The 24546-nt window shown below is 47.2% G+C and overlaps 5 protein-coding genes across 5 annotated transcripts; 2 read left to right on the top strand and 3 right to left on the bottom strand.

Moving 5' to 3' along the window:
• Window positions 1-2976: 2976 nt before the first annotated feature.
• Window positions 2977-7898, top strand: MRS44_014051 (uncharacterized protein; the record flags this gene model as incomplete). Its single annotated transcript, XM_065618244.1, has 3 exons — window positions 2977-5337; window positions 5425-7759; window positions 7813-7898. The coding sequence occupies 3 exons, from the start codon at window positions 2977-2979 to the stop codon at window positions 7896-7898; spliced, it is 4782 nt and encodes a 1593-aa protein (XP_065474316.1).
• A 4680-nt stretch (window positions 7899-12578) lies between these two features.
• On the bottom strand, window positions 12579-14408 carry MRS44_014052 (uncharacterized protein; the record flags this gene model as incomplete). The annotated part of the gene is made up of 2 exons (XM_065618245.1): window positions 12579-12972; window positions 13024-14408. 2 exons carry the CDS (start codon window positions 14406-14408, stop codon window positions 12579-12581), a joined length of 1779 nt encoding a protein of 592 aa, XP_065474317.1.
• Window positions 14409-14561: 153 nt separating this feature from the next.
• Window positions 14562-15686, bottom strand: MRS44_014053 (uncharacterized protein; the record flags this gene model as incomplete). The annotated part of the gene is made up of 1 exon (XM_065618246.1): window positions 14562-15686. One exon carries the CDS (start codon window positions 15684-15686, stop codon window positions 14562-14564), a length of 1125 nt encoding a protein of 374 aa, XP_065474318.1.
• A 3934-nt stretch (window positions 15687-19620) lies between these two features.
• Window positions 19621-20064, top strand: MRS44_014054 (uncharacterized protein; the record flags this gene model as incomplete). Its single annotated transcript, XM_065618247.1, has 1 exon — window positions 19621-20064. The coding sequence occupies one exon, from the start codon at window positions 19621-19623 to the stop codon at window positions 20062-20064; it is 444 nt and encodes a 147-aa protein (XP_065474319.1).
• A 1576-nt stretch (window positions 20065-21640) lies between these two features.
• Window positions 21641-23600, bottom strand: MRS44_014055 (uncharacterized protein; the record flags this gene model as incomplete). Its single annotated transcript, XM_065618248.1, has 5 exons — window positions 21641-22426; window positions 22472-22496; window positions 22542-22948; window positions 23026-23235; window positions 23280-23600. 5 exons carry the CDS (start codon window positions 23598-23600, stop codon window positions 21641-21643), a joined length of 1749 nt encoding a protein of 582 aa, XP_065474320.1.
• Window positions 23601-24546: the final 946 nt, after the last annotated feature.

Below are 24546 nucleotides of genomic sequence, written 5' to 3' on the forward strand. Positions count from 1 at the left end.
AGATCATCTGGTTCAGTTAGTATTGCTCCCTACCCTAACCCTAACCCTAACCCTAACCCTAACCCTAACCCTAACCCTAACCCTAACCCTAACCCTAACCCTAACCCTAACCCTAACCCTAACCCTAACCCTAACCCTAACCCTAACCCTAACCCTAACCCTAACCCTAACCCTAACCCTAACCCTAACCCTAACCCTAACCCTAACCCTAACCCAATCCCTCACCCAATCCCTCACCATAACCACTCCCCCTAACCCTCAACTTAACCACTCCCCCTAACCCTCACCCAATCCCTCACCCAATCCCTCACCCAATCCCTCACCATAACCACTCCCCCTAACCCTCAACTTAACCACTCCCCCTAACCCTCACCACAAACACTTAACCCTAACTCTTAACTTAATTACTTCTCCTAACCTTTACCATAACTACTTCCCCTAACCTTTACCATAACCCTTAAATTAATATTATTTACCTTAATTCTTTATTTTTTTACTAACTTCTTAATTAATTTTCTTTCCTTACTCTTTTTCTCCTTTTTTCCCCCTTTTTCTTTTTCCTTCTTTTTCTCTTAACTTAAACTCTCTCCTTTTTTAACTCTTAAAACTCTCTCCCTTTCTCTAAATTACTTTTCCTTTATAATAATTTATCTTCCCTAATTACCTTTTATTACTTTTAATTCTCATTTTCTCTTTTATTTTTTTAACCTTATCTCTATATAACTTATCTTTCTTTTTTCTTTACTTAACTTATTTATTTTTACTTATATATTTTATTCTCCCCCTCTCTTATTCACTTTAATAATAACCCTTTTTTTTAAAATAACCTATATTATAACCCTTATTAATCTTTTTACTTATTATTTTTCCTCTCTTTTTTTATTTACTTTTACCTTAAATCTTTTCTTTTATTACTTTTTTTTTTTTTTTTTTTTTAACCCTCCCTTAACCTATTTTTTATTCCTTTTTTTACTTAATATTTATAAAACCCTCCTAATTTATTTAATCTTTATTATAATCTCTCTTATAACTCTCTTAACTTTACCTTTTTACTTAACCCTTTTTTTTCTTTCTTTTTCATTTTATTTATCCTTTATCTTATTTTTTTTTCTTTTCTTTTTTTTTTACTTTTTTATTATTACTTTTTATTTTATTATTACTTCTACTCTTATACCTATTTTCTTATTTATTACTATCTATATCTTTCTAATTAATAACTTCTTTTATTTTTTTATTTTTTTTAAATATAATAACTTAATACCCTTACTTATTCTTATTTTATTATTTTTATTTTTTATCTCTTACTTTCTACTTAAATATACTTTAAATTTTATATTCATTTTTTCTTTAATTACTCTTTTTTTTTTTTACCTCTTATTTCTCCTCTAACCTTTACCTCTTTACTTAACCCTTTCTTTTCTTTTTTAAATTAACTTACTTACTTACTTAACCCTAACCCTAACCCTCTACTTAATTATCCCCCCTAACCTTTACCTTAATTACTCCCCTCTTTTTTTTCTCTCTTTTTTCTTTCCCCCTCTTTCTTTTTTCTTCTCTTTTTCTTCCTTTCTTAAACTCTTTTACCCTAACCCTAAAAAATACTTCTAAATCACCTATATCCTTACTTTTACTTATTTCTATTTTTTTCCCTCTTTTCTACTTCTCTTATTTTATCTTCCCTATCCTTTACTTACTTTATCCTATTATAATTCTTATTTTTACTTTTACTTATATCCTTATTTTTATTTTTTCTTATATCTTTACCTTTATTTTTATCTTAATTTTTACTTTTACCTTTATTTATTTCTTTTTAATTAATTTTTCCTTTTTTATTATCTTTCTTTTTACTTTTTCTTTTCTTTTCTTATAATTAACCTTCCTTTTATCTCTTCTTTTCTCTCTTTTTTTTTATTTATTTCTAATTAACTTATTTCTTTTAAAACTATTCTTATTACTTTCTTTTTACTTTCCTCTCTTTTTTTATTTCTCTTTATTTTTAATCTTTCTTTTTAATTACTTTTTATTATTTCTTTTCTTTTATTTCTCTTTAAATTACTTATTTTTATCTTCTTTCTTATTTTAACTTCCTTCCTATTTCTCCTTTTACCTTCCTTTTACCTTTACTCTTTCTCTTACTTTACCTTAACTTACTAATTACTCTTTTATACCTTTTTTTTTTTTTCACCTCTTATTATAACTTCTTACTATAATTACCTCCCTCCCCTCTTAACCTTAATCTTTTTTCTTTCTTTTATCCCTATTACTTTTTCTTTTCCTTTATTTTATTCAGCCCGAAGGGCGTTTTATCAGTCAGAAAAAAGAGCATAAAACTTTTTCTGATTGGCTAATTGGCATGGTCTATGCTCAACTCGTGCTTGAATTGGTCAGTTGTCAACGCTAACGACGCCACTACATGGGAAAGCCCGCGATCGTTGACTAGGTAACGCTTTTGGCAAGCTCTCCAGGAGCTTTAAGGTTGTCCTTCAATCAACTCCGGCCTCCAAGCGCGATTCTGGCTGGAGCACCGACATGGCGTCTGCTTTCCCTTTGCCGTCAAAACTATTATCCACCAAACCTTACGAGGTTGCTAACGACGTCTCGGCTCACGTATCACCTGCCTCCGGTCGAGCGGTGCAGTGTCCCCTCCTTCCCTGATCGTTCGAACCTAATCAAAACACCCTACAGACAACCTCCCATATCGAGATCTGTCACGCTACGGGACATCTAAGCAAACCCTCGCTGCCAAAGCGGTACCTACCCGGTCGTCTGCATGGGTAAGAGGCGGATAATAATATATGCAGCCGGATGGAGAATGATATACCCCAGGCAGTTCGGAACTGCCATACTTGCAAGCAAGACCTGCCCGAGGTCGAGTTTCGAAGCGTCAAGGACCCTGCGAGGCTTACGAGACAGTGTAGTAGCTGTAGGGCACGCCAAAAGGAGCGAGTGGCCGAATCCCGAGCCGCCGTTGCCGCCATGCGGAACATCGCCTCGAGGCTATCGCCGCGCAGAACGACGAAGAGGACCGATTCTCAGGCTCAATTGACGCCTCCACGGCGAAACGCGCAAGCGCTCGTGCCCATCAATAGCTCACAACCCCCTGCAACGCCTGCTGTATTCCGTGGTCTGGCGCCCGTCCTCCAGGGACTGCCCAGACCTCTGCTGGGCCCATCTACCTCAAGCGCAGCGGAAGGAGCCCTCCCTATCCCTCCCACCTTAAGCCCGCCAAGAGTAGTCCTGGGCACGCCGATTCCTAGTGACACGGCCACAACGGCTCCTATTGTGCTAGGCACGCCTGTACCACAGGAATCGTTCCCTACCACTGCTTCATTACTGCCACAGGGTCATCGCCGCGGCCGCTATACACGTCAAGGCATCGTGAACCGACGGCCACGGCCACAGCTTCAAGAACGACAGTTTGATCAGATAGTTAATCCACCTTTTACAGGGGACCTTGATTTGCCTGCCCTTAGTGAGGAGGATCGGGCGCTTGTGCGGGAGTTCTATACTGCCCTGAATGACGACAAGATGCATAGTTGCATTCGCTGCCGGGAGCATTGGTTCGACATGAAGAAAAACAGCTTAGGAGTCTGCAGCCGCTGCATTAGTCGAGATAGGGAGAGAACCGCTGATGAGCCCTACTTCTTTAGCGCTGCGAATAGCCTTGACTTCGGGGAAGTCCCCGGTAATCTACCTAGCCTAACGATGGTTGAGGAGATGCTGATTGCTAGGGTTCACGTACACGTGAAGGTCCTACAGGTACGTGGCTCTCAGTATAAATACCGCGGCCATGTTGTCCACTTCCTTCGCAATGTTGGTAGGCTATTTGAAGAGCTCCCGGTCCTACCTGAAGAGCTAGATATCGTGCTCCTGCGGCCTCCTGATATGGAGGGCGACCCTCACTTCCAGCAGCAGTTTGCTCGCGATTTCCGGGTACGCCGCTCATGCCTGTTGACCTGGCTGCATTACCTACAGCGCCACCACCCGGGCTATCGCGATATCGTTGTGAGGCAGGATCGCTTGCAACGGCTTCCTCTTGACGGCAGCATAGTTGCTTCCGTTGCTAGCCAAGTGGCTGACATACCTGACGGCGAGGCCCCTCAAGGTCCCGTTGAGGAGGATGTAGAAGAGGATCCAGCAGATGCAGATGCATCGGTGATCCCCGATTTGCAGGTTACAGACACCGAATTAAACGCCCTGCAGTCCCGATTGCTTCATGGTACCCCTGGCCCTGAGCGTATGGCCGATCTTGAGCATATACCGCCTAACGCGCAGGCTCAACACCAGATGCCACTGCCTTCCGTTCGCAGGACTCCTATCAACGAATTCAACCGTTCCCAGCCGCTGTTGACGCTCGCGTTCCCCACCCTCTACCCTGACGGCAAGGCCGACTTCGTGGAGCCTCGCTTACGGAGCGTCACGTACCAGGACTACCTTGCCCATGCGATGAGATGGCAAGACGGACGTTTTGCCCGGCATAAGACGTGGCCTTTTGTCGCCCTCAACACGCTATTACGTGCGCAGGTCAGAAAGAGGAGCAACTACTCGGTCAAGCAACACGAAGGCCGCCGCCGTCAACCCCTTACGCGCGCTGATATAGAGGAAGCGATGGCTAGGCCTGACGAGCCAGAGGCTCAGGCCCTGATCCAGTCGATCACGCGCCAAGCGGCCGTGATCAGGGGCACCCGTCCATATTGGTATAAGCAAAGGAAGGAATTGGAGGCATACGCCTACAATCTAGGCAGGCCTGGCCTTTTCGTCACAGCAAGTGCGGCTGATTACCACTGGGAGTCCCTATATCGTCATATGCCTCGATTCCAGGAGTGGAAAGCAGCTCCTGAGGCGGCGCGGATGGCTCTGTCCCGGCAACTGCTGCGAGACAACGCCCACATTGCCGCTTATCACTTCCATAAGCGTTATACGCTCTTCAGGACTATTGTCCTGAAGAAGAAGTTCAACCTAACGGACTTTTGGGGTCGCTACGAGTGGCAGGGCAGGGGTTCCAGTCACCACCACGGCCTATATTGGCTAAGTGGCCACCCGGACTTGGATCCCGATGACAGCCAGTCCCGGGAGCGATTTGCCCGAATCTGGGGATATCACGTATCCGCTGTCAACCCAGAGCCTCAGAGGGTGCAGGCACCTGGGGAAGGGAATCCCTTGATCAGTAATCTATTGGAACATCCCCTTACCGTCCAGTTCCTGTCGATGGTGGTAAACCGCGTGCAGCGCCATCGCTGCAACAACTACTGTATGCAGCTCAGCAAGCATACCAAGCAGGTGGAGTGTCGCTTTGGATTTCCTCACGGGCAGCGCCTGCTAGCCTCCCTTGAAAAGGTTCCTCATTCTAAGCACTGGAGCTTCAGGGGCGAGCGGAACGATAGCCAGATGAACCACTACAACCGCTTACTTGCCGTCGCGTAGCTAGCCAATACAGATGTCTCACCCTGCACGAGCCTGCAGCAGGTGATCGATTACGCAGCTAAATACTGCTCCAAGTCAGAGAAGAAGAGTGAGTCTTTTGCCCAGATTAGGAAGGCCCTGATGCCCCGGGTCAAGGACCACAACCCGCTGATTTCCTTCACGTCAAAGCTCCTAAATCAGCTAGTTGCTGAGCGAGACTACTCGAAGCAGGAGGTTAGCCACTTGCTCCTCGGTCTGCCGTTACAAGAGGGCTCACGAACCTGCTTACACATTGATTGCCGTAATCCTGACATGCATTCCCGCTCTTTACGGATTGACGCCGATGAGGTTGACGAGGCCCCCAACGTTTACGAAAAGTACTGTCAACGCCCCGAATCCCTAGAGGACCTGACCTATGTTTCCTTTCTCAAATACTGGAATTTCCACTCTAGGGACCCTTCCAAGTGGAAGCAATGGCAGCCAGCCAACGTCAACGGCAGGCCGCGTGTATTGGTCTACTTTCCTCGCTATCAGGCTGATCCAGAAGGCCAACAGTGGCCAGAGTACTGCCGCGTAAAGCTGGCATTGAACCACCCACATCGTCGGCATGATGAGCTCCTCATGTTTGACGGCCATCGTTTTAATTCTCACGCTCAGGCCTTCTCCTATTGTTGGCAGCACCACAGTCATGGTGATGACCATTACGGCCGGCCAAAAGAGGTTCGATTACAACCTCAAGAGGATCAGTACGAGGCTCTGCCAGTGGAGGAGGAATTTGATGATGAAGACTGGATCCGTCTCGCCGCCCTTTTACCTGACAACCCCCTTACCCAGGAAGGTCTTGACCTACTTGGCCGCCGCGATATCGATGTCAATTACGACTGGACACGGCATGTGGGCACTTATCCAGAGTTTCGAGACAGCTACTGGAAAGACCTCATCGCTAGCAACCCTATAGCCAACGATGTGGAGGTCCTTGGCCCTCACTGGCGTGACCAGCTCAACCCGCAACAGCGGTTAGTGTACGATACCTTCATGGGTCACTTCCAGGCGCAAAATCCTACTCAAATCCTTCTCCACGTCGACGGCGGCGGTGGCACGGGCAAGTCCTTCCTTATCAAGGTGCTTTCCTCCCACCTTCAGGCGGCTGCCCTGCCCAATCCTAGCCCTATTTGCCGCGTAGCGCCAACGGGTGTTGCGAGTAACCAGATACAGGGCAGCACCATACATTCCTTGCTACGTCTCCCAGTAGGCGGTGCCTTTACCGACCTTCGCCCAGCTGACGCAGCCGCCCTTCAGTCCCGCCTACGGCACGTCAGGTACCTCGTCATTGATGAGAAGAGCATGCTAGGACTTGAGCAGCTCGGGCGAATTGATTCTCGCCTGCGACAGGCCTTTCCACAGCGTAGCCTCGAGTTCTTTGGTGGTGTGAGCGTCTTGCTTGTGGGCGATTTCTTCCAGCTACCACCCGTCCGACAAAAGCCGCTGTATTCAACCGCCAGCACTGGCCTGTCTTCGTTGGAAAGGAGAGGACAGGTGGCCTACCGGCTGTTTGACCGCACCGTCTTCCTGACCACGGTGCAGCGCCAGACTGGTGATGATCAGGCCCGGTTCCGCCAGGCCTTGCAAGAACTGCGTGAAGTCAAGTTATCTATACCCTCCTGGGACCTCCTTAGCAGTCGGGTGCAGGCCAAGCTAACGCAGAGCGAGGTTGACAGATTCAAGGCCGCTATGCGGGTGTATTCTACAAAGGCCCGCGTTAACGAATACAATTACGAGCATATGGTGCACCTGAACGCCCCGGCAATACAGGTGGAGGCAAAGAACCAGGGCAAAGGCGCGGGGCAGGCGGCAAGCGACAACGCTGGCAATCTATCCAACAAGTTTGCTGTTGCTAGAGGCGCCAGGGTAATGCTCACAACTAATTTGTGGCAACCAGCTGGCCTGGTTAATGGCGCCCAGGGTACGATATATGATGTCGCTTGGAATGAAGGCGCCAACCCGTGGCAAGATCCCCCGGACGTTATCATGGTGGACTTGGATAACTACGACGGACCGCCGTATCTGACAACTGACGAGGGCAGGAAAATCGTACCCATCCTTCCCGTCACGCGTGATTTCCTAGTGGGCAACGAGACCTGCTCTCGCACCCAGTTTCCCCTGATCGTGGCATTTGCCATCACTGTTCACAAATGCCAGAGCTTAACGAAGGATCAGATAGTTACTGACCTCGCTACACGCGACTTCCAGGCCGGTATCAGTTATGTTGCAGTGTCACGAGTTACCTCGTTGCAAGGCCTACTCCTCGAGGCGCCTTTCGACCGTCAGAACCTCTATAACCACACGCCCACGGAAGGTTTATACGCCTACGTTTTCTACGTACTGCGATTATGGCTGACTACAACGTAGGGATGAAGATGCGCCTTGCTGACCAACAACGCCGTCAGGCTCAGCAGCTGATCGATCCGCCGTATCCACCACGGTACATTGACTAAATGACGTTTTCCTATAAGCTACAGGGAAAGGGGAACTCAATATACGGTATATAGTTGATTAGACTTGACAGGAAGTGGTAGAGGGACCCCTATGTCTATCAGTCAATTCCCTTACTACAGGTTTGAAGTGGTTTTAATAGCTGGTTACCGCCGCAGTCGAAAGGGGGTTCTAGGGGGTTCCTCCAGAAGAGTTTGATAGCAGGTATACGGTATTTACCCTTTGGGCTGAATATTCAGCCGTTAAGCCCTTGCCTTGGCAACTTAACGGGTGTTCGAAGTATTTTACTTTTTTTCTCTCCTTAATTTATACTACCTATCTTATATTTATACTCTTTCTTCCTTTCTTTTTACTCTTATTTCTCCCCTCCTTTTACCCCTTCTTCCTCTCCTCTCTTACTCCTTACTCCTCTTCCTCTCTCCTCCCCTTATTCCTTCTATTTACTCTTACTATATACTCTTTCTTCTATTACTTTCTCTTTTTTCTTTATTTAACTCTTATTTATTTTCTCTTCTTTATATAACCCTCTCTCTTTACTTCTATTCTTTTTCTTCTTTTTCCTTTTTTTCTCTTCTTCTTTCTTTTACTTTTCTTCTTCTTTAAACTACCCTTACCCTTTTACCTTTTACCTATCCTTATTTCTCTCTATATATCTTACTCTTTCTTTTTCTATTACTCTTACTTCTAACTCTACTTAACCTTTAACTACCTTATACTTACTTACTATATTTCCTTCTTTTCTTTATTTTCCTCTCTATTTATTACCTCTCTTTTTCTCTTTTTCTCTCTCTTTTACTTTTTATTCCTCTATTTTTACCTCTTGCTCTTTTTTTTTTTTTTTTTTACTTCTCCTTTCTCCCTCTATCTTTCCTCTCCTCCTTATTTATCCTTAATTAACTCTTTCTTTTTTCTTTTACTTTCCCTTTTTAATTACTCTTTATTCCTTCTCTTCTTTTACTTCTTTTAATTACCTTTTACTCTTCCTTTACTTATTACTTATTACCTTCTCTCTACCTTACCTAATTACCTTTCTTCTTTATCTCTTTTCTCCCCTATTTTAATTTCTTACTTATCTTTTTAATTCTTCCTCCTACTTTACTCTATACTTTCCCTCTCTCCTAAACTAATATAACTTATCTTACCTCTTTACTCTCTTACTTACTACCTTTCTTTCTTTTACTTTTCTTTAACTTTTCCCTCTACTCTACTTAACTCTCTCTCTCTCTATTACTCACCCTAATTATTACTTTAATTACTCTCCTTAACCTTTATTATAATTTATTAACCCTAACTATTACCTTAATAACTCCCCCTTATTATTAATTTAATTACCCCCCCTAACCTCTACTATAACCTATTAACCCTAATTATAATCTTAATATCTCCCCCTAATTATTAATTTAATTACTCCTCTTAACCTTTACCTCTCCTAACTTCCCATATTTTTAACTCCCCTTCCTCTTTCTTCTTCCTTCTCTTCCCTCTCTTTTCTCTTAACATTTTTATCTTTCCTTCCCTCTTATTCTTTTTTTTTTACTCTTTCTCCTCTCTTCTCTTCCTCTCCTCTCTCTCTCTTATATGCCTTTTTTATATCCCCTTCTCTTCCTTCCTCTTTCTCTTTACTTCTCTTTCTCTTTTTCCCCCCTTATCTTCACTCTTCTTCCTCTTTTCCTCCTCTTTCTTCCCTCTTTCCTTACTCTCTCTCTTCCCTCCTCTTCCTCTTTTCTTCCTCTATATATACTTCCCCTTCTCTCCTCCCCTCTTTCCTTTCTCCTATTCTCCCCTTTTCTTCTCCTATATACTCACCCACTAAACTCTTATTCCTCTTCTATAACCCTCTTTCTTTTCTTATTATTTTACTCTCTCTTTAAGTCTATATATTTTATTCTACCTCTTTCTTTAACCTAACTTAATTACTCTTACTTATATACGCTAACTTTTATTATCCTTTTCCCTTAACTTAATACTTACTCTTTTACTTATTATTCCCCTTACCTTCTTATAATTAATTTATGTCTCTAAAATTACTTATACTACCTTATCTCTATTAACCTTATTAAAACTACTCTTACTATATCCTCTCTATAAACCTCTCTAATACCTCTCTTATTACCTCCTCTCTATTACTCTCTTTTCCCTCTTTATTTTTCCCTTTTCTCTTTTTACTCTTTCTAAACTGCTTTTCTTTTACTCTTTTCTTTACCTTAATCTTCTTTTTACTTTTCTTCTTCTTAATACTTATAACCCCCCCCCCCCTTCTTATAATCTTTTACTCTCTTAAATCCCTCTCCCTCTTACCTCCCTTTTTTTTTTTACTTATATTTCCTTTCCTTTCCCCTATTATATGTTACTTTTTTTTTTTTTTTTGCCTCTTTTTACTTCTCCTTTCTTTTTTTACTAATTTTTTTTCTTTCTTACTACTTTTACTTTTATACCTATATTCGCCCTAATTATTAACTTAGTTGCTGCTCTTAATAATTAATATAACTATATATCCTTAATTATTATCTTAATTACTTAACCCTAACCTTAAACTATGCTTAACCTAAATAGCGCTTAACCTCAATAGTGCTTAACCTAAATAGTGCTTAACCTAAATAGCGCTTTATATTACCCTAAATATTAGCGGTTAGCAATTACTACTTCTAACTCTCCCTGCTACCTACTCTTACTAACTCCTATATTAGCGGTTAGTAATTATTACTACTAACTCTCCTAGACACCAGCAGTTAGTTTCCTACCCACTTTTATACCTCTGCAAGTGGGGTTAGGTCTATGATATATTCTTTCTTTACTACCTTATATATAGCTAAATTCTGCTGCAGAGCTTAACTTTTTATATAGTAATCTATATATATTTCTATCTCCATTATTAGAAAGGCAATTATTATAGTAAGGAGGTATAGTTATAAGTATCGCGTTAGAGACTTGCTTAACTATTATGAATATTAGACTAGGTAACCTAGTCAAGAGAAATAAGCTATATAGTTTAATAATAGAATTTCTAACTCATAAACCAGATAATCAAGATTTAATTCCTAGTATAGCCTTTATAGGTTTTATTCTTTACCATATAGAGCCTAATTTTTCCCCCTTAATTATATTAATATAGGTTAGTCCTACCCTAGACCTTAACTTACCCCTATATATTACGTTTTTATCTTTTCTATCCCTTTCTTTATTTTTTCTTAAATTTTAACTAGAGGCTCTATAACTAACTACTATTTATCTATTATTAGCGGCGGGTTTCACCCAAGCTCGGCCAACAAAAGCGCTGCTACGCAGTTCGCCTGCGTACATCTACTGTCTCCCAGCGAGGCACTTTTACCAAGCCACAACATATACTCTTGACACGTCCTGAATGTCTGGTTAAAATGCTTCAGGAACCAATCGGTACGGCGTGGCCGGCTATAAGCCCCAAAACACAGAGGTATAACCATGTCTGGGAATCGACATGAACCATCTCCGTCATAGTCCGGGTCCGCCGCCCGACAGATCTCCTGTGGCTGATAGCACATCCAACAGACGGCATATAGATCCATCCACTCCTTACCCCGGCTTTTGCAGTCCCGAAGTGCCTTCTGCTTCGCTCGTATCCAATCATAGCGTCGCGCGCACGCTGCCGCTGCATGCTCAAACGGCTTCCCCTCCACCCGACAATATAGACAGCAGCCCATCATTGTCTCAAGATCCCTCTCGTATCGGCTCAGCACCTCATTGCAAACTCGGGCCTAGCGAAGAACCTCACTGGGCCCAGTAAAAACCATCTCGCTGGCCATGGAGCACTATTCACCCTCACCCTCACCCCCGCTCGCTACTTCTTCCGCCTGGGGCTGCGGTAGATAGAACTCAAGATCGGTCGGCCGGCGTTCGATGTGGTAGTTGGGACAGACGCCGCAAAGCTCATCGCCTTCCATGCACCACCTCCAGTCCGACCGCACATCGAGGAATTAGCTCATAATGCCGCGCGAACACTGCTGCTGCGTGAGGTATAGCTGCATGGCCTCCTGGTCTGCCCCCAGCTGCCGGTCTAGCTGCGGTTACCAGGCCGCGCTAAGTAAGACGATGGATTCTACTACTTTGCCATCCCGACCGGCTCTGCCTGACTCCTGCGAGAATTCTATCATTAGATTTGGGGCGCCGACGTGGATGACCCACCGGACGTGCGGATGGTCGAAGCCGGGGCCCAGCGCAGATGTGGCTACAACAGCAGGCGGGTCCGTAGCACTGAGCCACTACTCGATGACCGCCCTCCTCTCCTCCTCCGTACCAGAGTCAGCCGTATATAACGGGCACCCCAGCAGGTCGGCGAGCTCCGCCACGAGCTCTTTCGTCTGACAGTATAAGATGATCTTATCCCGTTCGCTCTCGAAGAGGTCCTTCCGGGTCCAGCAGGTTTAGACAAGACGAGCCGCCCTCTGGCACAAGGTGCCGAAGCCTCGCTCACGCCGTATGATGTACCGGATGTTCGGCCGATTCGTCGACTCCCTGACTATATGCGGCCGAACGAGCTTATTATGCTCTATAAAGAGCTCTTAGTAGTCTAGCGGGAGCGTCGCCGTCAGCCAGACTGTCTGCGTCTGAACCCGCCGCACGTACCAGCCCAGCTGCGACATGCACCGCCGATAGTCGTTCGCCGTGATGGTCAGGTGGCACTCGTCAATCACGATCCGGTCCAGCCGCTATCGGTCCGCAAGTCGGTTGGCATACTCCAGGAAGCTTTCTATGCAGGCGGCCTCGGCCGACATAATGACCAGCGGCGCCGACTTGGACGACCCTGGCGACCACACGTAGTGTTTCAACGCCACCTTGCCGAGGCGAACGAGCATATTACCGCGGAGGGCCACCGTAGGTAATATCAAGATAGTCATCGCAGCGCCTTCGAGCGCAGCACCAACCATCACTATTAGTGTCTTGCCTGATCCGGTCGCAAGGACAACGATGACCTGCTCGGCTGGTCGCGGGCCCAATGTCGCCAGCATGCCATCTCGCTGACCTGGGCGACGTAATTGCAGCCCCGGGTCGTTATATAGCCTGCGAGCCACCTTCAGCAGGCCGTCCTCCTTCTGGGCCGGCCTTGTGCGAAACCGCGCCTTCTTGCAAGCATTGAGCAACCCCTGCGCCTACGTCCCTGATACCGTATGCGGCCGCTTCCCCTGGAGAAGTTGATCGACCCGGAACAGGGAGCGCCAGCTCTGCGATGCACGGTAGGCGCGATGGAGCAGCGTGCTCATCGTCAGCGTCGTGCTGCCAGCATAGGCATGGTTGAACGTGCGGTAGCTGTGGTTGCTCATTCCGGCCAGGTCCGCGAGGGCCGCCTCATCCTCGACTTCCTCAGCTGCCGCGATCTCCTCTAGGTCAAAGTTGGCCCGCTCCTTGGCGCTGAACTTCTCCTTGGTGATGGAAGCAGCAGCCTGGCGCCACCACGCCACCTGGAACTGCGGTACCTCGGCGCGTGCGCAGGCCCTGCGAAGGCAGGAAGAGATCGCGGTGTCCCTCCAGACCTCGCCGTCCAGGCTCGACCACAGGTACGGCGACAGCAGGGCGCCGGGCTTTCTCTGACGAAGGAAGACCTGGCGCAGCGGCGGCACCAGAGCCAGATATGTCAAGAGCAGATCTCCAATCGCGCGGGGCAAGAAGCGGATGTTCTCCGTCTCGGCACCAACCTGTTCCTGGCTCTTGTGATACCGCACGTACACCATGACCATCTTCTCCCAGATTAATATGCATCGACGACGACCTGTGTTGGTGTAGGTGACGGAAAGCAGCTCCGGCGCCCGCAACGGAGGAGCCGGCGGAACATGGATGAGCGTCACCATCCGCTTCAGGAACTCTTGCACGTGCGCCTCGTAGCAGGCCATTGCCTTCGGACATAGGCTCAACCCGCCGGCCTGATCGGTCCGCACATAGACCCCTCGCAGCTCAGCCCTATGCTCGATCTGCCGGAGCAGGGCGTCCTGCGTTCCCTTTAGGATCTCGGCATTCCTCTCGTCCGTCAGCCACGAGCCGCCGTAGTCGTCGAGGTCCAGGTCGTCCTGTAGTCTCCACGCTTCGATTGGTGCAATATCATTCGCACCGAACAACAGCTCATCATACAGAAGCGAATGCGCCTGGCGAAACTCTGATACGACCAGCTGCGACACCTGTTCCATGTGTAGCTTGGTTCCCATGTAGTCGATCGTCTGGCCGTCGAGAGACCAGCGTGCCTGGTTCTTGGCGAAAGCCGTTCGAGATGCTGCGAAAAGGTAGAGCCGCCACTGCAGGATATGACCGAAGGGTGTCTCTGCCATCTGCTGGAAGTACTTTTTGCACATCTTCTCCAGCAGTTCGGGTATCCCGTCCTCGTCGTCCTGCTTGTGGAAGCACACGAAGTCGAACAGGATGAGCTGAGCAGTCCACGTGAGTGCGGATAAGTTGCTGTTGAAGTTGCCTGGTTCGTTCCAGACGCACCGTTTGCGCTGCTCGTCATCATTCGCCTCTCGCCGTGTAAAGGCCTTCTTCCGGCTGAGCATGGCGCAGAAGCTTAGTACCGCGGACCGGAACGGCCTGCTCCCGACTGTCTGGCAGATCAGGGATACGTAGAAGTTGCGAATGGCATGCTTCAGCTCAGCGTCGCGCTCGTCGTCATCTTCCTCATCGGCTGATTTTTCCTTCGCCATCTCGTCTTATTCCCGCAGGGCATCGATGATGCCTTCCATGGCTCGCTGCTGCTGAGGTGTTGGTTCGATGACGTCCCGCGGCAACACTTGGTCCTCATTCTCCCTCGTGAAGTGACCGTCCTCGCAGAATACGACCCGATAATAGTACACGAGAAGCTGCTTCATCCTTCGGAAGTACGAGGTCAGCGAGGATTCGTTCTTAAAACTGCGGAACCCGCCGGGCTTGCCGCTGCTCGAGCCGCCGGCATCACGGAACTCATTCAACCTCTTGGCCCGCTGCTGCGTCATCTTCCGCTCGAGTGACTTATCGCTGCAGAGCTTGTAGGCGTCCCTGAGGACGGTCTCGGCCGCGACAAGGATGCGGATGAGGTCCGAGTTGTCCTCCCCTTCGCCGCCACAGTCCCCGCCTAGGAGCTTCTTCGGCGGCAGCGAGTACGACGACTGGATCTCGGCATCCCGGAGCCCCCGCATGTGGGCAGGGAACCCGGTATGGACGAGCCACGGGACTCGGTCCGCTCGTGACTCCCCGACGTCCTGCACAACCCCGGCCTGCTCCTCTAGGTCGCGGGATGCCTGGGCCAGATCCGCTTTTAGCTCATTGAATAGCTTCCCCTCCTCCTGTGACGGCGGCAGAAGGAGTCTAAGGGCCGATACCTCCCCCGATGGCGATGACGATAACGAGGGTTCTTCAACGATGAAGTAATCGATGCGTCCCTTTGCCGTGAAATACGTCTGGAGCATGCAGCCTCTCCAGAGGGGGACGGCCTCTCGGTGCTGCGAGGCCTTCATACCATGTGCTGGCATGTGCTGGTGCATCTTGGCGAGCCTCCGTGTGCAGTAGTTGCAGCCATCGCGCGTGCAGCAGTAATACCCGGTAAAGACAGCGAGGCCTTCGATCGGCCGGCAAGGTCTCGTCCTATCTGGCCTCCACTGACGGAGCTCCTCTACTGGGCGCAGGTCGTAACTCGATAAGAGCTCAATGGTCGTCCTTAGCTCCTCACCCCTCATTCGGTGCGGCTCGGCCCGCAGGTGGCTCCTCCAGCTTGCCGCCTTGGGGACTAGACACGTCCGGCATAGCCGGCAGACAACAACCCGGTGATCAGGGTCATAGCGGAGAATATCTAACCCCATGCTATGAATACGCGGCATAAATATATATATATATGATGATCATAAATAGTATATAAATATTTGACGAGGATGATGAGGATGATGAGGATGCAAAGAGTAAGGAAGGAGGGAAGGGAACGCCAGTTCTTCATTTTACAATCTAGAGACCTTACCCCCTTTTTTCACAAACCCTCCAGAAGCGCAAAGGCTAGTTATTCACCCTCCTTCGCTCTATACGTAAGCAAACACGAGGCTAACGGTGAGGCTTTTGAGTTAGATAACTCACAAGGGTAGGAATACACTCTTCTCCTTCTGACGGATGTCTCTTTTCACCCTTCGTTTTTTAGAATTATACTTCGAATTCGTTATTCTACAAGTATATGCATATCATATCCTCGTCCTCGTCGTCGTTGTAGTGGCTCGGCGTTTCGTATTGGTTTTTGCTTTTGTTCATTGCGACCCTGGCACCAGTTTTGGTCCAATCAGCTTATGCCCTTTCACTTGAATCACCTTTCACTTCACTCAACGACCGCACGCTATCAAGCCATGTCATTTCCCACGCAAATTACGCTCTGCGAGGGTACCTACGAACCTGACCGGGGTCTGACCTTTCACTGAAAGGTCGTCGAGCAATAGTGGCTAGGCTTCCTAGAGGGCCTCCCCTCTAGCTATAGGCACGCTAGGCTAGAAAATGCTAGCTATCTCGGCCGTAAGTGGCTTGGAGTCTTGCCTACCCAAAAAGCCCTATCTTTTACAGACTCTGAGATCACTGAAGCCCTCCGAAGCCGGCTTTTCTACCCAATCAAGCCTATTAGCCTACCCTGTAGCTCTTGCGGAGCTATAGCTGCCTTAGGCCATCAGGATACCTGCAAGGGTGCTAATAGAAGGTGGATTGCAAGGCATGATGCTATAACTAGGGCCTTTGTAAGAGCCCTAAGTAGCCAGCCTACCCTAGAGGTCGAGAAAGAGCCCCTAGTCCACCCGGAAGGTAGCCTAAGGGCCGACTTCGCAGTTACCCTAGGAAATAGCCGCTATTACTATGATATCCAAATCGTAGCTATTTCAAAGGACTCTGCTAAGGAAGACCCTTATAGCACCTTGAGAGAGGCTACAGAAGAAAAACGCAGAAAATATAGGTCTCTCGGGGCCTTTTTCCAGCCTCTTATCTTCTCAGCAGGTGGCCTTATGGACCTAGAGACAGCTAAAACCTACCAGAAGCTCCAGGACCTTATTGGCCCCCTCGCGGCTAACCAGCTAGACTCCTCTATAAGCCTTGCCCTTATAAGGACTAGGGCTACCTCTGCGGCTTCTATAGCCCGAGATACCCCTAGTAACCTAGCTAGGTCAATCTGGAATACTTCTAGGGCTTCTTAAGGCTATTTTGCCTTTTATTATCTCTTATCTCTTATCTCTTATCTCTTATATCTCTTATATCTCTTATATCTCTTCTCTAGCTATATTTCTCTCTCTTAGTTATATTTCTCTTTTCTTAGCTTTATTTCTCTCTCTCTTAGTTATATCCCTTCTTTCTTAGCTATATCTCTCTCTTACTTATATCTCTCTCTTTCTAGCTATATCTTTTTTACTTTTATATCTCTTTTACCTCTATTTTCTAGAAAAATCTCCTCTCTTTACCTTAGAAGCTATATCTTTAGCTAGAAGAAACCCTCTGGGCAAAATAGCTTAGATAGTAAATACTAACCCCAACCATAACCCTAACCCTTGAAACCCTACCCCAAGCCAAATCCGAGATCCTACTAGATATAACCGCGAGGCATAATCGCTATCCTCTCTCTAAGGCTATTGCCACTCTGCCCCTCCTCTGAATCTTAAATTGCGTGCTTATTAACGAGATTTAGTAATGCGTCTTATTAATATAGAGATATTAAGATTAGAAACGTTTATTAGCGATAATATCCTACCATATGCTATATTATTATATACTTAGGGAGCTAATAAAGATAAGGTATCCTTTGAGAATATTTAGAGGGGAAATATTAAGAAACTAGGCAATAGGATAATTAAATTAAAAGGATACTATAAGTAGGCTAAGGAGGATTATCTTAAATATACTTAGATTAATACCTACTATATTAATAAGGAGAGCTCCAAGGAACTTAACGAGGCTATTAACTCTATATTCTAGTAGTATAAGAAGGCTTCTATTTACTATACTTACTTTTCTAATATCCCCTATAGAGATAATTCTTAGGATCTAGGGTTAAAGTTCTTCTCTAGCTATTAATTCTAGCGAGGATAGACCTTATAAGAGCTTCTAGCCCCTAGGGAATTATATTTCTATAACTAAGAATAGACCTCTATAGGAATAAAGGCAGATATATCTAAAGCGATTAAGATAATTACTAGTATTTCTCGGCGCTTCTTACTCGGTTAGGAGGATTTCCGCTAGGCGAGTATAGCGTAATGTATATCCTAGGCGGCGAAACGAAAAACCTCTAGAAAAGAAGATACCGCGTATTCCCTCTTAGGAATCTTTAATATTATAATACTAATAATCTACGGCGAAGGCGACTAAGCCTTGAGGCGGCTATAAGAGGAGATAATAAAGAATACTAGAGACTATTCTATCTTAGCATAGGGTCTTAATACCGCGGAGTTTACACTAAGTAAATCAGCGAATATTATATCCACCGGGATTTTAGCCACTGCTCTATTAGACTTCGCTAACTACGGACGCATTATTCTAAGGAAAGATGACGCTACTCCTATTAATATTTTTGATATTTCTAGCAGCCGTCTCCGGATCTACCTCTCTCTATATATAACCTCGGCTAGAGAGATATATAGCTTGCTAAATTGCGGTCTAGAGCATAATATAGATCAAGTTATAGGAATTCCCGTCCATAAGGCTATATCTAGCGCAGCACCAGACAAATACCTCAGACCGTAAGGATATTACTTAGTCTTACTTCTAAGGACTACGCCTAGTATTTTAACTAAACGCATTCATATCTAGATAGAGCGTTAAAGTAAGACGCACGAGGCAATAAGTCGGCGGTTCTAGCTCTATATAGATAGGCACTAGGAAGCTAAGCTAAAACGGGAGGAAGATTATCCCCTAGTCTGCTAAGAGAAAGGGCGCGCTATAATTACGGAGGTAACTAACTCGGACGAATATATCACGCGACGATATTTAGCTCGATTCCGCACTTAAGGCAAAGGAACGCGAGATATCATAGTAGTGCTTAAGTTTGAGATATACGGATTATAACCATAAGCTCGCTGCCACGTTATGATATTATCTAGAGATATTACCTTAGAGGATTTATTTTAGAATTTTATCTATATAAGGCCAGAAGCATTAGGGAAATAGGCTACTACTAATAGTAAGCTTAACGTAAAGGTGATTCTAAAAGAAGAGCAGGTTACGTAAGAACCAATATTTGTTATTAGGCTAACACGAGCATCCAGCCTACCAGAGGCCCCCGTGGATGCGGACTTAGAGCTACAGCAGATAAATCTGAAGCTTGAGTCGGATAGGATTATGCAAGAAGACCAAGTCCGTCTAGAGACGGAACAATTGGTCTAGCGGAGAAACGAGAAGATGGCTATATTAGATCAGATGAAGGAACACCTAGCATTGGTAGAAGAAAAGTTGAGGAAGCTGAATGAGGAGAAGAGATTATTATCCGACGGGGTAGAGATAGGGACTTAACAAGTGGATTAACTTACCCATAGAATTAACGAGGCTAGGCAATAGCAAAGCGAGTGGTCGGGACGAGGATCAGAAATATAGCGGCGTCTGGATAAGCTCGAAATAAAATAGGTTCCCCGGAACTGGCTTGAGGCGATTATTAAGAAGCCGCTCGATATAGTCAACATTGGCCGCGGTTTGGCAGATGTAAGAGATTCTGATTCTGACCATCCGCAGTTATCGAGAGCGGTGGAAACCGAGTATAATATTGGCGACCAGACAACCCTATTGCGGGCTGCGATGAACGGGCAGGAGGCCGTAGTGAGGCTGCTGCTCGAGAAAGGTGCCGACCTTAAGGCGAGAGATAATTATGGCAATACGCTACTCTTACTGCCTGTAGGCAGCGGGCATGAGTCTGTAGCGAGGCTACTGCTCGAGAAAGGCGACGACCTCAAGGCGAAGACCAATGGCAAGACGCCGCTATCGCGGGCTATATGGAATAGACGCAAGGCCATGGCCAGCCTTCTGGGCGAGAAAGGCGCCTACCTCGAGGCGAAGAACAAAGATGGCAATACGCCGCTCTCATTTGCTGTAGGCAGCGGGCACGAGTCCGTAGCGAGGCTACTGCTCGAGAAAGGCGCTAACCTTAGGACGAAGAACAAGGATGGCGACACGCCGCGAAAATGTGCTGAACGTAACGGGCACAAGGCCGTGGCTAGGCTTCTGGGGAGAGGGAGGCGCTAAAAAAAGGATTGCGGAACCGCCTCTTGCTTTAACCGCAGAGAACAGGCACGAGGCCGTCTTCAGGCAGCTACAAGTTAACCCATAGTTCACTTATTTGTTTGACTTATTATTTGAATTCTAAGATTTTTTTTTAATAGTATTATCATTGATTCTATTTCTTCCTTTCTTCTCTTCTCTCCCCCGCAATGGGTTCTGCACTACTAATCGTTCTCCTCTGTATAGGGATGAGGAAAGGTTCAGTATTTAGGAGGAGTGCTAACTTATACCGATCTCGCGAGGTAAAACCTGGTTCTCGCCTTCAGTGGCTTCTGGCTCATCTCACACATCTAAATAGGATACAATCACAGCAATCATCCCATAAGGTCGAGGCAGTCAGCTGATATTTAGGACTTTCCCGACAGAAAATTAACCCGGGCCATGCCGGTATCTTCCATAGACGAAGCGTCAAACTGGGACAGCAGGCTAGTCACTCACCATATTTTCCATGGCAAAGGGGTCCAAAACTCCAAAGAGCGGTTTTGAAAGAGCGGTTTTTAATAAGGGCAGACTTTCTCGGAGGTTGAGAGTGTGCAACATTGGGTGTAGCCAGAAGAGATTGAATTAAAGCTGCTTCTTCTATCTAAGGAACGACGAAGGTCGGTCTCTTATACTTGTGTTCAACCTGCCGATCTTCCAGGCAGCAGGCTGTTGCCTGCGATCTGGCGTTCACGCTGACCGTGAAGCTATTCACGATAGTCGTGATCCTTGCCCCACTTCTAACAAAGTGTGGTCTCGAAGCTTGATGTGCAGCTACGGACTCCAACGCCGGTTGAGGAGGCTAGCCACCCTACCCCTGGGGTTTCAAAGACCCCAAAGACCGTGCTTGAGGCCGGGTCTCAGTCTGAATACCTTGAGAGACGAATCAGAAGACATCAAAGTAGCTCCCCAGAGTCAATTCTGGAAGCATTGAAATCTCTTTCTAAGGGAACAAAGGCGATTTTCCATGAGAATGCCTTATTGAGGGCTGAGGTCCAGGACCTTCGACAGGCAAATGAGATACTAAGCCGGCGCCGGAGGGCAAAAAGGAACCGCCTACAGAAAAGAGGGGTGATGACAGTAGATGAAGGAAGGCAAGCAATTGATCAGATGGATGTTGATGCGCCGGTAGTGGCCGAATCGTCGAGAAGTGGTGGTCAAGGAAGGTCGGCGCGACCGGGGGTTAGGCGCTGTGGAGTATGCGGTAAGACCGGTCATAACGCAAGGACCTGTCAGGTAGTTATTGAGACATCTGGAGAAGAGTACAGTGAGTAGTTTTAGTTGATCAAATGGTTTGTTGTGTTTTTATGGCGATTTCTATCTTAAAGGTGTAAGAAAGTGCGACGCATACTTGGATGTGACGCATGCTTATCATGTACGTTAGTTCAATATGGAACAACGGCGTCAACAGTGCAAGCTCGAAAAGCTGCTTCTAAAAACACCGAAGATGTATGTGCAAGGCGTTGCACCAGTACCCGACCTGAATGGCAGTCGATGGCGACTACAGCCGAAGTAAACGCGCGATACTCCGGCGGTAAACAAAGCATGTTCCTTCCATCTGTTAGTTATAAAAGAAGCGGTATCGCCATCCTTTTGTAGCGCCTTTCTCTCGCAGCAGCTTCGCCACGGCCTCGTGCCCCTCCCGTGCAGCTAGCAAGAGCGGCGTGTTGCCATTGTTGTTCTTCACCTCGATGTTGGCGCCTTTCTCGACCAGCAGCAGTGCCACGGCTTCGTGTCCCTTGTATGCAGCCCACGAGAGCGGCGTGTTGCCGTTCTTGTTCTTCGCCTCGATGTTGGCGCCTTTCTCGACCAGCAGTCTCGCCACGGCTTCGTGCCCGTTGATTGCAGCACACGAGAGCGGTGTGTTGCCGTTCTTGTTCTTCGCCTCGATGTTGGCGCCTTTCTCGACCAGCAGCAGTGTCACGGCTTCGTGTCCCTTGCCTGCGGCTAAGTTGATTGGCGCCCAGCCATCGTCATCTCGACTTGCGATATCGGCCCCATTCTTTAGCAATTGATTGACCACGTCCACAATCCTATCTTTTGCTGCCTCATGTAGTGTTCTTACTTCACCCTTGTCCAAACCCGGATCTTGGAATTCCTTCCCATGAACTAGCCCGACCACCGTGCTAGCATCTACAGGCCCTTGTCCATGGTGTTGGGTAAAGTTGGGGACTGGGCGAAGAGCTCTGGAGTTAGGACTACTCTCCCTAGCTGACTCGCCTGAACCGTGTCGCATAGGAGAAGATGGATCAGAGTTGATGGCTTCATGGGTTAAAAGCGGAACTACAGACTGTGTTCTAGCTTCACGAGATCGATCTGCTAACATCATGGTCCCGCCCTCGCTGCTCTAGGCTTTTGAGGCAATTGAAAAGTCTGTGACCTCGGCTAATACCGTGTTTTGAGCCGCAGGGATGGCCCTATATTAGGTGAGCTGTATCCTACGGTGAGGGCTTCGTACTCACCTGTTTTCCGAAGCATGTTGAGAAGAAAGAGGTGTAGTAATCCATGGATGGCTCGTAGCTATCATGGCAGAAAGTCGCGCGCTCGGACTTGATTGCATGAGCTTGACAATAAAGTCTTGCCCCCGTTCCGAGATTCCAAGGGTTGTCAAAGGGTCGGTTGGAAACCCAAGCATGCCATTGACGTACTTGAAGAGGTCTTCCATGTTCTGGAAGGCCATGGTACTCGTGAGGATTCGGTATGCTATTGCGCCTAGAGACCACATGTCGACCGAGCAGGCGTATGACTTTTCCGAACCAGCACTAATGACTTCTGGAGCAACAAACCCGAGCGTACCGCGTTGTATGGTGAGAGTACTGGTATCTTGATGTCGTCGCTTGCTAATACCGAAATCTGCAATCTTGACAAACTAGTCCGGGCTTTTGTCGACAACCATGATGTTCTATCTCAGTCAGCTTCGCCAATCTAGGTGCAGGTATAGCATACAGTAGGCTTTAAATCACGATGGATAAAACCATTGTTATGCATAAACTCGAGTCCCTCGAGGACTTGGTCCGTGATTTGTTTCGCCTTAGACTCAGGAAGAGGAGCGGCAATGTACTGCTGTAGGTCTCTAAGCTCAAAGAACTCCATAGTGATAAAGATAGAGTCTTCCAGCTCGTACCACCCTTGCGAACTCACGAAGCAATGGTTGTACTACACAAGTTAGCCAATAATCACTCTAAGGTCTAAGAACTAACCTTTGAATGCGAAAACTTCATGATGGCCTCTAGCTCGCGGGCATAGTCCAGCTCTTGTCCTACAACAACAAACTTCTTGACTTCTTTGACAGCTCTTAACCTCTCCTTGTCGCTATCGTTGTAAATATGTAGATGTACCTTGCCAAAGGTACCCTGGCCTAGCAGCCTGCCTTTGGTCCAACGCTCCACCCTTCGAACCCGCCGGTGGCTTGCCGATCGACCTGTTTCGTATAAAACATGTTGGACGTGGGAGGCTAGAAACTCGGTTTCGATCTTGGAGTCGCGTACAAGGTCGGATAGTAACGGGTGCTTGCGAGGCATCCTGGGTCGCGAGTCCTGATCAATCGAGTCCCTGGCGCGGGGTTCCTGGGCGAGGCATTCCGCAAATCAGCCCTGCGGAGCTAGCGACTTGGTCCGGTATCTTCGTCTGGTCGGTCGAGGGTTCGTGAATCGATCGTCGCATCCCGTGCTCGGAAGTTGAATCGAGTATTCGGATTTCCTTCCCGTTGTCGTAAGAAGGTTGAGGGTAAGAATGCAAATGAGGCTCTGATCAAGGCGCTACAATGGGCACTTATTCTCTTTGTGCCTCAGGCATGGATGCTTGCACTGCCTTGCAGGAAGATCCCTGCGCCTCATTATTCCTCCGAGCCTCGTCGCGACGCGACACTCGACTCCAGCTTTCTGCCTTGTCAAGTGAAGAATCGAGGTCACCGAGTGCTTCCAGATATCACTATACAAACGGGCGGTAAACGATGGGCGCGGAACTTATACCGGCAGCAATTGGTGCAGCCGATCTTTGCCTCAAGTAAGCAGTTCTCAAGAGAAGGATGTCCCCGCTAACAGTGAGCAGATACGGCAACAGGCTGATAAAGCTCTACAAAGATTTCAAAACTTCCGATGACTCTACACCCCGTGATATGCCTTGTGTACGAAGCCATTGGGTCAGTCGAAATTACCCTTTTGAGTTTCGCGTTAACTAGCCTATTTGGGACTTAGTGCCAAACATCTAGCCAACCGGAATTTAGCGGTCATGCACTAACTTTATTTACTTGTCGCGGTCAACTCAGGGGGTGAGCAGGTGGGTCCGGCTCACCCACCTTACCGTGAGCGGGAGTAGGTTGTTCCGATGCGAGCTTGTTCTGCCGGTTGTGACCGCCTAGTCGCGGTCTAGGTCGTGACGTACCTCCCAACCCGCAATCCAAAGCCCAACTTCGATCACTGATATATCACTGATATCACTGATATACATGATGTCGTGGCGAGGATC

The sequence above is a fragment of the Fusarium solani genome, assembly GCF_023522795.1.
Source record: "Fusarium solani strain SB1 chromosome Unknown bctg00000010, whole genome shotgun sequence".
In the NCBI taxonomy this organism is placed as follows: Eukaryota; Fungi; Ascomycota; class Sordariomycetes; order Hypocreales; family Nectriaceae; genus Fusarium; species Fusarium solani.